At 38.0% G+C, this 13,104-nt stretch overlaps 1 protein-coding gene across 1 annotated transcript in view; it reads right to left on the reverse strand.

Annotated features, from left to right (window-relative positions):
- The window catches only part of LOC127840424 (SCO-spondin-like), an 88,152-nt gene that overhangs the window by 37,482 nt on the left and 37,566 nt on the right, over window positions 1-13,104 (reverse strand). Inside the window, exons 22-26 of the mRNA XM_052368839.1 lie at window positions 7,843-8,038; window positions 7,167-7,258; window positions 6,338-6,387; window positions 5,265-5,417; window positions 716-913 (exon numbers count right to left, since the gene is read on the reverse strand). Coding sequence (XP_052224799.1) covers window positions 716-913; window positions 5,265-5,417; window positions 6,338-6,387; window positions 7,167-7,258; window positions 7,843-8,038 — 689 coding nt within the window. The remainder of the gene's footprint in view (window positions 1-715; window positions 914-5,264; window positions 5,418-6,337; window positions 6,388-7,166; window positions 7,259-7,842; window positions 8,039-13,104) is intronic.

A 13,104-nucleotide genomic window follows, 5' to 3' on the forward strand; every position in this document is an offset into this window, starting at 1 on the left:
TAATCAGGGACGACACTCTCCGCTTAAATATGATTTATTGACAATCCGCGTCGCTGGCGGGACAATAGCTAAGGTATGCACTTATAAAAGCACAAAGCATTCAATAAAAATAAGGCTGACCGTATACTGTTTATGTATTCCATGTCAAGTATTCAATTATATGTTCACCATAAAATCATACTAGAATATGCAAATGTACATAAATAGAAAGATATTTGATAGATTTAGGAGATTTCGATCATTGAATACTGGTATATATTTAAAAAATGAAAAAAAAAATATCGGAAAAGAAAATCTATAAAAAAAATAAGTTGGGCCGACTTACCTTCCCTTTTTTATAAAGATGATAGTGGAAACAAGCATGTTCTGGGCCGGTTTCTTGAAAAACCTTCATGCATGTACGTTACGTATCGTCCCATTTTACCCTGTGCAGTCTGCACTGGTTAATCAGGGACGACACTTTCCGCGTTTATGGAATTTTTCATTTGAAAGAAAAATCTTCTTAATTTAAATATTGCAAGATCTTGTCGGAAAGTGTCGTCAAAGATCAGAATGTGCGGACTGCGCAAGTTACTATGTGACGATACCTTACGTACATTGATTGTGACAATACCTTACGTACATTCATTGTGACGATACCTTACGTACATTCATTGTGACCGGTTTTCCCACATACCGACTCATGCACATTTTGCCTTTTTTACTAGAAACATACCTTCGTCATATTGCACTGTGACCTTCAGTTTAGGCGCCCGAACGAACACCCACAAACCGGACCTGCTGATGGTGAGCCCGTGCGTCTTGTAGGCACTTCCGGTCACCGTGATGTTGTCCACGGTGGGCGGCATCCCCCGAAGGAGTCGAACCGTGACCCCGTACATGCGCACAGTGACAGCCTTTGTGCACGTGACACCTGAAAAAATAACACGCGCGGTTCAGATATTTATTGCCACGCGTGCACTGTATATAGAAGCATGGGATGTCTCTACTCCAGATTTACTTTTTTCCACAACCAAGCCCATTCGGGAATAGCCTAACCAAACCTAGCCATGCCTAACCAAACCTAGCTATGCCCAGCCAAACTTAGCCAAGCCTAGCCAAACATAGCAAAGCCTATCCAAACCTAGCCAAGCCTAGCCAAACCTAGCCAAGCCTAGCCAAACCTAGCCCGTTCTGTTAGTCTATGAGTTGAAGTTTTTGCATGTATAAGGACAAATCTATATCAATAAGTTCTATATTGTTTGATATATTTTATTTACCACATGTTCCGCGTTAAATACCTGTATTCTCATAATTGTTTGTGTGTGCAGATTTGTAGGTGTGCAACAATGTATGAATCTCCACAAAGGCTAATCTGGCGCAACACTTTCCGATTTTATGCTATTGTTTCGCCTACAGAAACTCTCTTGTAAGCGAAAATTCAATTAAAGCGGAAAGTGTCGTCCATGCGGACTGCTAAGGCAAATCTGGGATGAAACTTTACGCATATGAATAGCGTTTCGTTTTGAACTAAATCGCATTGTTATAAAAACGAATCAAACATTTCGCAATAAAAAGTATTAAAATGAACCAAAACGTGTCATTACGAGCAATAAGATGAGTCGTAACCTTCGACACTATATGACTACGCACATCGTTAAACTAAAATACACCGGAAAACACAATCGTTTTGTCTTATATATGAGTCGCGTTCTGAGAAAACTGGGCTTAATTCTTGTGCGTAAAGTGTCGTCCCAGATTAGCCTGTGCAGTCCGCACAGTCTAATCAGGGACGACACTTTCCGCCTAAAACTTGATTTTGATTTTCCTTGAAACTAAAAATACCATACAAGCGGAAAGTGTTGTCGCTGATTAGCCTGTGTAAACAGCGCAGGCTTATCTGGGACGACACTTTACGCACATGCATTAAGCCAAATTTTCTCAGAACAAGACACATATATTCATGAAATACATGAAATACGACGTGCTGTTCTAGGGAGTGTAATTCATACGAGATGTTAATGGCTAACTGAAAATATCATTTATTTCCAACATAACATAAGCCATGATAAGTAAAAGGAAAAAGTTCAAGCATCGTGTTATGCCAGTCGCGTCAATGCTTTTTTACAGATGAATGAGTGGCCATATCTAACACGGTAACACAGCGTGAATGTCAATATTTCTTTGATCACTTGACCTGTCACTAATAGATTGATTCGCATTTTGCCGCGGTAGTATAAATTCCGCCCCGACGTCTGTTACAGGGTTGACGTCAACTTCTCAAACAAATCGATTAACATCGCCCCCTATTACCAAACTTGAATAAACTTTTTTTAAGTTTTTAACAAATGATATGCAGGTAATATGTCGGGTTCAAAAGCTTGTTATATTGAGTATCATTTAATGAAGTGTCATAGCATGTAATATCATGTAAATTTTCGTCTGAAAAAGACTATTTTGTCAGCGCATAAACGCTCAAGCAATGTTCTTAGTTTAGTTAGTAACACCACTCAATCGTTGTTCTGGGACAACATTTCCATTTATGGCAAACTATAATTATTTAAATCCTTTAATCCTGTAATTTTATGTGAACCGTCAACTACAGTGAAAATTTATCCAACAATTTGCATGTACGCACAGATCAGAAAGATATATACATATATTTCGGCAAAGGTAACATCGTATGGTTCACATAAAAATAATCTTTTTTAGCAAATGATGAAACACAATTTATTTTATTTATACAAGAAAAAGCGATAAACTACTAACGGAGTGCAGGATCACGGTAATTTGTGGGGTCCCAATTAAACGTTAACTCTTTCACTGCTGGAACCGAATTTTGAAGGCCTTTGCAAACAGTTTGGATCCAGATGAGACGCCACAGAACGTGGCGTCTCATCAGGATCCAAACTGTTTGCTATTCTGATAGTATTCTTTGAAAAAAAATCGAAAAAATGCTAATTTTAGAAATTCAGCAGACGACATTTTAGCAAATGACAAATTTCTCAGCATGCAAAGGGTTAATGGATGTCAACACACCCGTAAGTGGTGCTTTTTCAGATAACTTTTCAAAATAATTTTTCTCAAGAATTTCAACTAGTGCATAAAAGAAAGATTGTTATGCTGTTTATTTCAATGTGAAATACATTAGAAATACTTTATTTAATAAGTCTGTGTTCATGTTAAAAAAATCAGTGTACACTGCACGTTTATGCTTCGCTCAACGTGAAATTGTTTCACCGATTTCAGATATACTACAGGATTTATTCTTATACTTATAAGATATCGGCACAAACTACAGGAAAAACAATCTTTTATGCACGTTAGATTTATGCAAATGTATTTCAATAACTATAGATATTAAAAAATAAAGTTTTTAACGGCGTGTTAACATTCTGTCTAGTCCGTGTGTAAATCTCTGACAACCCCGTTGATTCTGCACCCAGCTAATGGGATTAAGTGAGGTGTTTCCTATTATCAAAACCCTCCATTTTATTAAAGAGCATTCTAGGCTGAATGCATTTAAGAAAAGAAATTTGTTAATGCGATATATAAGAGAGCGCTCGACACTTATAAATGTTCACAGTTTGTTGTTGTTTTTTTACTTTTATTCCGGCTAATTTTAAAAGAGCGTAACCATATTTGCGCAAGTTTCCCATTCTAGCTTTCAATCTTAAAGCGGGTATATACGATTTAGTCAAATATTTATGAATTTATATAAACTGTGTAAAAAACTTATTATATATATATATTTCAATATAAATTAAAATAAAAGTTAAAAAGAACATGTGTCGAAAAATGCGAGATAAGCCAGATATTTAATTCTGAAATTGAAAACGGCTGTACAGCCGAATTCGCCAGCATGTATACCATACATGTACGATGTGCATCTAAACTTAGTTTAACGGTTTATTTGAAATTCTGCAACGATATCTATTCATACGACACACGAACACTATCTCCGATCCTAATACAAAGACGAATGCTTCGGTTATTGTAGGAAAATATGTACGTCACTATCGGCTCGGGGCGCTAATTTGTCTTTGCTGCATTTTATGAAATTCGGCTTTAATGTATAATTTGTCTTGCCTATTTTGTGTTATTGTAACATATTTTATCAATATATTACAATTAAACACTTATAAAAAATCGTATATACCCGCTTTAAACCATAACAGTGATTTCTATGGGAGCATCAATAATGTGTTTGCATACAGGTCGATACAAGAATAAATTAACGAGTGTATCTAACTAAAACGTTTCGTCCAGTAAATCAATCATTCTTTAAAAGGCTATACTACTGCATATATCAATTATCTAGTATAATGTAACCTCTATATTGAAACTTAGCAGATGTTTCATGATTCTTTCGTCAGCGTTCAGAAACTCGACCGGTGTTCCGAAATTATTTTGATGCGTGTGAACATTCTCCTGTTTTTTTCTGGTTATTTTGTCCGCTTGCTAATACTCACCATTTGTCCTGTACTAGTTCGTCTGCGTATTGACACTCCGAAGTTTCTTCGGACTATTTCTAAGGGTATTTACACTTACCCTCGTCCTTGAACATTCCCATCCGCGGATGTCCACTTACCGGTTTCTTTCGCGCATTTGTAAACCCCTTAATATTCCAGAATATACACCATGGTCAAAGACTTTTTCGTTCGTTTATAAACACTCACTTCCTGAAGTCAATTTTCTGAACTTTTTCAAAATAATTTTTTGATATAACTTTGATCATCATGCTCAATTTGCTATTCATAAAAACGTTTTTTAGTTTAAGTCCGACTCAACCCTGAGTTTATGAAGGAATATCTGCATAACATATTCTTATAGTAGAGATTATAGATTGTTCCTGAGCTGATCGACATTTTCAATACTCCGCTGAGTGGATACTTAAAAGCCCATAAACACTCAAAATCTATCTAACGGATGTTTCGTACAATACTTCGAAAAATAAAGTTAGCACATAAAAAGTCAATGTTCCTTTTAGCATAGCCAAACTTTCGACGCTGGATGTGGTCTGGTAAAACTAACATAGATTTAACGCGATACAAAATGTTCGTTTTTTTTATATTTTCGTGTCACAATATATTCCATGTGAATTTTCTGCTACGATAAACGAGCATTCACGAGCTAACGCGAGATTGGCTTTTGGAAGCTTCGGAAGCACGACGTCAGCTTATGATTTAAAAACAAAACAAAACGAGAATGTTCTTGCTACTTGTCCCTGGCGCAATCAATTACAAGTTTATTTGGACTATAATGTATACGTTATGACAACTCACCCGTCGTACCGCACGGCATGTTCTGAACGGTGACGTCAAACGCTCCACCGGAAGTGGCGTCACGAACAAGCGTGTAGGAGCACACGCCCTGGAAGGAATAGTGGCGTCCGTCAAACGTCTTGTAGTGCGGGTCGCCCGCCGCCCAGCAGCTTCCTGTATTGCAAGTTGCCACGTGTATCAGTGATTTACAAGTCATCAAAAAGTACCACGTGTTATAACCCTAAAGTGTCCTAATAAACCGTAACGCGACTTAGCTAAATAAGTTGAATAACAACGTTTTTTTTATAGTTTTATTTTGCGTTTTTTATCTAAAAGCAGCGGGTCAAGGCGAACCGAAATCGCGTCATAAAACATAAGGTGATTAGCAAATCATGAAAAGTCAAAACAGTTTACAACCTTTCATATCGAAAAGTAATTTATTAAAAGCAACCAAAGCGTGCCATACCGCAATTTGTGATAAGAACGAACCAAAATGTTTTCAATGATACATAACTAGTTTATATGAACCCAAACGATTCATGACGGACAGCATCGTTTCGTCACACGCTTAACGCTTAAAATATGCGAATACAAATATTAAAGGCCTAAAACACTATATAACACCCATGTTTACTGTAAATTATTGTTCTGGGAAATTACATGTTGAAACCAGCAACTGGTACGAAAGAAACTATTTACAGAATCGAAGCATCATACTAAATGTTATAATGTTTCATTTGAGCCTGGTTCTGCGAAAACCGGGCTTAATGCATGTGCGTAAAGTTTCGTCCCAGATTAACCTGTGCAGTCTGCACATGATAATATGGGATGACGCCTTTCACCTTAACTGGATTTTCGCCTACAAGAAAAAAGAAAGATACCATACAAGCGAAAATCGTTTTCCCTTATTAGCCTGTGCAGTCGGCACTAACTTATCTGAGACCACACTTTACGCACGTGCACTAAGCCCTGTTTCTCCCAAAACGCGGTTCATTTCATGGAGCTAAAAATAAGCGGCGAATACATGCTTGTGGTAATCCTATGATAATTTCCTTTTAACTCTTGGTGTAATATACTGGTGGTGTTTAACCTACCTGGGCAGTTGTTGTCCTTTTCGACGACCCACTTCTGACCCTGACACCGTCTGTAACAGTGAGGTCAAAATTTGGGACTTTCAGAGTGGGTAATCACGTGATAGTCAAGATGGCGACGTCAATGCCGTTACAGGTATATTTCGCCGTTTGAAACCTTTATTACTTGTGTTTAATTTTTAAATGGCGCTCACTATCCAGAAATATCAGTGAGAAAGTGCTAAGCGTTTATTTCGTATTAAAATTTGATTTATATATCGAATTAACGCGGTGTGAGTTTTCTTAATGGAGCTGCTAATAGGTCACCCCGCTAAGAAATTTCGCAATGAATAAAGTCGATATTTTAAGCGAATATTAATACGAAATGAACGCTTATTACTGTCTTGCTAATATGGAATCTTTTGTTTTAAATGGACTATTTTTCGAAACGTGATTTTGCAGGATATTGTAGTCTATTGTTTCAAATTTAAACAATGATCTTAATTATGCAAATCTTGCAAATTTTAAATAGATTCAAATGTATCATAGAAAAGCATATGAACTGCCCAAATGCACAATTGAAAAGTCGGAACGTGTGCACATATAATTAATTGCATGCGATCCGGGAATATATATATTATTTAGTTAATGATCAAGTTTCAACTAACGATATTTATAAACTCATTTAATTTTAAAGTACATATATATGAAAAATTATTTATATTTATTCAGCGTAACAACATTGGTCAGACAGGCCGATGTGCTGAATCCGTTTAACGGCAATGTAGGCTTTGGGCTTAAAGAAAGCCCTCTGATCATGTTCAGACGAGAGATGTTATAAAGCGCCACTTACAATTCTTTGCAGCCTGATTTGACGATTTTTCCCACTGGAAACCACTCCGTTCCGTACTGACACGGGCATTCCCCTGGGGACACGCACTGACCCTGTAAAATACAGCCAGCCCGGGGGTAGGGGTAGGGTTTATACAAGTGCAGGGTAAAATTGTACATTATCAAAATTGTCGCGCATGCGTGAAGACTATTATATCATTTTTGACATTTTAGTTGACTGAGTATGATCGTCTTAAATTGTGACAAGCGAAACAGAATATAACTAATAACAATACGTGCGAATATGCTTTATAACCAAGTGGAAAATAATTACATACGCTTTGCGAATCATTAAACAAATAGCTCTTTTTGAGGATTAATTACATTTTTATATATTGATTTTTTTAGTTTTAAACATTGAATTTAATAGAGAAATGTAATACATTATGCAGAAACATAGTTTGCAATGTAAATGTTCATTTCAGCTCGACTTAAATGTTAGCTATTGTCTTATTGCTACACTTTCGACTCATTTCCTTGCGGAAAACCAGTATATTGGGTCCCGGAGTATGGATCGAAAACGGGGCCACCCGATCGCTAGGTCGAAACAATGTCTATGAAGCCACAACGACCTTAAATAACGTTGATTAAGTGCGTCATGGATATGGCCCGCAATGCGTGCGTTTTGTTCAACTTACATCCGGCGCCATGGTGGTATTCTCGGGACACCCACATCCGGTGTACACGTAGCCCGGCCCGCAGTCGTATCCGTGAGTCTCACACGTGCTCTGGCACACGTGACTGTCCTCCAGGTAGCGCTGGTTACGCGGGCACGTGACGCCAGTGAGGCAGTGCTTCACGAGCGCGCATTGCCACGCGCCGTTAACACACGTACTGTTTTGAGAAGAAAAAGATGTTATAATAAGCCCCACTCCGAGAAAAACTGGGCTTAACCCTTTGCATGCTGGGTAATTTGTCGTCTGCTAAAATGTCGTCTGCTGAATTTCTAAAATTAGCATTTTCTTCGATTTTTTTTCAAAGAATACTATCAGAATAACAACCAGTTTGGATCCAGATGAGACGCCACGTTTTGTGGCGTCTCATCTGGATCCAAACTGTTTGCAAAGGCCTTCAAAATTCGGTTCCCGCACTGAAAGAGTTAATGCATGTGTGTAAAGTGTCATCTCAGACTAGCCTGTGCTGTCCGCAACAGGTGAATCAGACGACACTTTCCGCTTTTATTGAATTGTTCGTTTCTATGAGGCCTCTTCTAAATGAAATTCAGTGAAGGCGTAAAGTGTCTTCCCGGATGTGTCTGTGTAGAATGCACAGGCTAATATGGGACAATACTGTACGCATACACATTAAGTCCAGTTTTCCCAAAACTAGGCTCAAATAATGAACGCCAATCTGGTGGGTACTGCGCATGCGTGCCAATGTCGCTCATGCACTTTGTGTTGGAAAATAGGAAATAGATTAGTAAAGTAATATGAAAGGATCTTTATCCCCCGTCAAAGGGGGAAGGATATAGCATTCGCATTGTTCTGCCGTCAATCCGTCCGCCCGTCCGTCGTTCCGTCCGTCCGTCTGACACAAAATGTATTATTTGAGGAGGATATAAATTCAACGATTTTGCTTGTTTTATTTGTATGCGTGCATGACTATGTCTGTAGAGAACTTAATAAAAGTTCAACAATATTTAGAAACAAGTAATTGCGTTGAAATAATATCCCCGCTTTCTACTAATTATTATCTAAACACCTATGCAGTTTTATGCTGACACCTTATAAAGTTTCTGAATAATAGACCTAAACAGTTTGTGACCGACGGACGGACGGATGGATTGGCGGACGGATGGACAACGCCAAACCTATATCCTTTGGTAAGGGAGTGGATAGAAAAAAATCAACCGAAAAGTGTAATATGAAAAGAGAGTTAACTCTTTCAGTGCGGGAACCGAATTTTGAAGGCCTTTGCAAACAGTTTGGATCCAGATGAGACGCCACAGAACGTGGCGTCTCATCTGGATTCAAACTGTTTGCTATTCTGATAGTATTCTTTGAAAAAAAATCGAAGAAAATGCTTATTTTAGAAAATCAGCAGACGACATTTTAGCAGACGACAAATTTCCCAGCATGCAAAGGGTTAAATGCGCCTTCAACGATAAAGTTTTACGTGCGTGTGTGTCTGTGTTAGATTACGCAAATATAAATCAATAATAATTTATCTAAACAAGATATTGTGTAAACATTTGCATTCTGGCCAGAAACAAACATTGATACGTCGTTAGTTTTCAGCAAAAAGCAACATCCTTTTCAATAAATGAACGTAATGACGGACGTTGTGTTTACGACAGAATAAGAAGATTAGTGTTCGCAACATCTGTCGGTAATCGAACAAATGAGCCGTCCCTAAAACCTCAGAATAGAAAACAATATGTTTTTTTTTCTTTCTAGTTGATGTTTGGCTCGATACATGTTTTGTCAAAAGCGTAAACGACACCGTGAATTGAAGAAATCACAGGGCATGATGGCATATGTTTCTACCAATCTAGAACAGCCGCGCTCTGTGTAAACCGGGATTAATTAGGGTGCGTAAAGTGTCGTCCCAGATTAGCCTGTGCAGTCCTCAAAGGCTTATCAGGAAAAACACATTGACACGTTAAGCCTACATTTGATTTTCGTTAAAAAGAGACTTCCTTTCAACGTTAAACTTTTCAAGCGGAAAGGGTCGTTCCTAGTAAGCCTGTGTGGACGATACTCGACGTACGTTCTTTAACCCATTTATGCCTAGTGGACTCTCCCATCTTTCTAAGGTGGATCAATTTATTTCCAAAATTAGAGATGTCTAGCATATTTATTTCTATATTTAGAACAATTCTTACAGAAATTCCTTTAAGCAAACAGCGTAGACCCAGATGAGACGCCGCATCATGTGGCGTCTCATCTGGGTTTACGCTGTTTGCAATGTCCTTTTTTCAGGACGCTAGGCATGAATGGGTTAAACCACATTTTCCCAGAACGAGGCTCATTTTTTTAATGAAGAGTATACACATGTCACACGTGTTTGACAATGTAAAATTTCATTGTATAACAGTAAAGCTTGCATTTCCCTCCGTTCGGAATTCTTAAGTTATGCCCCTTTCTTCACGTGGAGTTTCTATACGACGTTTATTTCAGCTTTCTTTATGCAGGAACATTCGGCCTTCTTCATACAAAAACATTCGGCGTAAACAATGTTCGTCAATACTGTGATAAGCACGAAGCTGTTAAGTCATAATTGTTCTTTCGTGGGACATTAATTTGTACCAAAAATGACCGACGCAAATACATTAATTTACGAGTCCTTTACCTTTTAACCACGAAATAAAAATGATCTAACATAATTGAGGCCTGAATGACATGATAATGACATTCCTCCATTTACAACTTGTTCACATGAGTGATAATACAACTTTATAACATAATAAAAAAATGATTAACAAAAACTCCAATAATCAAATATATCAACGCATGTGTGCAAATACGCAAGCTTGAGCCAAAAAAAAATAGGTCGGTTTCCGGTCGCCCGACCGTGTCTCCCGAATTGGCGCCGACCCTTAACTTTTTATTGGGGTGCCGAAAAAAATAATTTTTTGTACTTGTTTTAAACGTTTTGACCTGTGTCCTTTTACACCGAAAGACACACAAAAAAATCCCTACCTACCGACCCTGTTTTTTTCCGAGGAGACCGGAAACGGACCTATTTTTTTTGGCCTTGGTTTGAATTTGTTATTACCGTCATAGGCCTGAACCAATAGTCAAAAAAAGAAAGGAAGGATACATTTGAGCCTCGTTCTTGGAAATGGGATAAATGCATGTGCAAAAGGTATCGTCCCAGATTAGCCTGTGCAATCCTCACAGGCTAATCTGGGACGAAATCAGCCGATGCAGTCCTCACAGGCTATCTGTGACGACAGTACATGCATTTAGTCTAGTTGTCCCAGAAAGAGGCCATGAAAATGTTGGACACATTTATTTAAAATCTTCATTCTCCGCCTTCAAGCACTATTTAGCACTTATTGCTCTGTGTTCTACACATCATACGCGCCAATTGACCAGCAGTTATAGTCAGTCATAGTTACACTTGATTTGTGGTAAGGCCAAAATTAGAGTTCATTTGTTATAACTAACATCTCATAAACTTGGGTTGATAGGACAGCCAAACTTGTATTTGTTTAGTTTCTTCTGACGTTCGCGTTATATCAACTTGAATACAAATATGTATTGGCATGAAGAGATCTTCCAAATATGTAATACACATGATCTCTTTAGGTAATTGTAGTACATGTATGTTCATAGTTGATTACTTAACAGGATCGGAATGTAACAAAATGATCGAAAAGTTAATTTAGCGAATATACTCAAATGAAGTAAGTTCGCCGTGGCGTAATGGATATGGTGTCCGCCAAGCGATCGGGAGGTCACGGATTCGATTCCCACTCGGGAAGCATTCTCTAGATCTTCCCTAAAGGCACCAAGTACTGGTTCTATGCCCAGGAATCGGACTCGAGAGCGTTTATATAAGCCGGAGGCTTTCGATGCAATCGAGCTAAAATAAATAGGCTTAAACTAAATGAAGTAAAACATGATAGGCAACACAATTCCTCAATCTTTAGACATGCCCAGACCCGTTATTCTCCAACACAATTCCTCAATCTTCAGACATGCCCAGACCCGTTATTCTCCAGCACAATTCCTCAATCTTCAGACATGTCCAGACCCGATATTCTCCATATTTAAGAAATGATTGTAAATATTATGATTACCACCATTTTTATGGATGATTATATGATTATATATGAGACGGAGTCTTGTCTTAGCAAAATTTCAGTTCAGACGGGAAGTGTAATTGCCTCCGTGATTAGCCTCTGCGGACTGCACAGGCTAATCTGGAACGACAATAAGCACACATGCCTTTAACCCTGTTTTCCCAGAACGATGATCATATGATCAATATTCGTCAGTAACACACAATATTCTCTTTTTGAGGGTTAAATCCATGTTCAAGATTTACCAGTCACTCAAGTATGCTCATATTCACGAATCCTTCGTGAGTAACTTTATTAACTGTTTTCAAAAACAGTAAATATTGGATTTCACACTATTTGAAGTAATATGAGTGTTCAAGTGTCTGCAGTCAAATAATGTTCGGTGAAAAATGTTCCAGTCATCAATTTGAAAGTTTGCTCTGTGTTATTGAATATTCTTTCTAATAAATGCTCCGTGTTCTGAAAACCAGTGCCTGGATGTTTTATTTTCTGAATATGGTCTGTGTTCATGAGCATTCTGTCACTTCACGCTTAGAATTCTAAATACTAGTGTCTTAATTTTCATATGTTGTTAGTTCACTGTTCGTAAATCTTCACTCTCTTAACGCTCTGTGTTACGACTGCAACTTTCTTAATGTTTACATTGCTCAGCGTTCTTCAATCTTCAGTCACTTAATGCTCCGTGTTACTTACACTAGTGTTTTAATGTTCCAATGTTGTCCGTTTGATCTTTATCGTCGCATCTTCAGTAACTTGATTTCCGTGTTTAAATACCAGTGCTTAGAGTGTCGCAGTCTGTCAGCGTTCTTGAATCATCAGGTACGTAATGCTCCGTTTTCTGAATACAAGTGCTCGTATTTTCACTTTTTGAAACGTCAGTAAATTGCCGTGTTTCAAATAACAGTGTTTCAATTTTCGAATTTGAAATTTGTGTTCGTTTATTGTTGTTTTGTGGTGGGTGGGTATGCGTTGTGTTCGCAAACTGTTCCTCTTATCTTCATTTATGATTTCAGTATCCTCGATATGACGTCATCGCGTGATGCAATAACTGCCGGACAACAGCGCAAAATGGAAGTATCTTTGCGCCACAATCTGGCAGCTACCCCACCACGTAATGCACTGATGGTGACGTCACTCACTGTGGCACTTA

The sequence above is a fragment of the Dreissena polymorpha genome, chromosome 8 (assembly GCF_020536995.1).
Source record: "Dreissena polymorpha isolate Duluth1 chromosome 8, UMN_Dpol_1.0, whole genome shotgun sequence".
NCBI classification, from domain to species: domain Eukaryota; kingdom Metazoa; phylum Mollusca; class Bivalvia; order Myida; family Dreissenidae; genus Dreissena; species Dreissena polymorpha.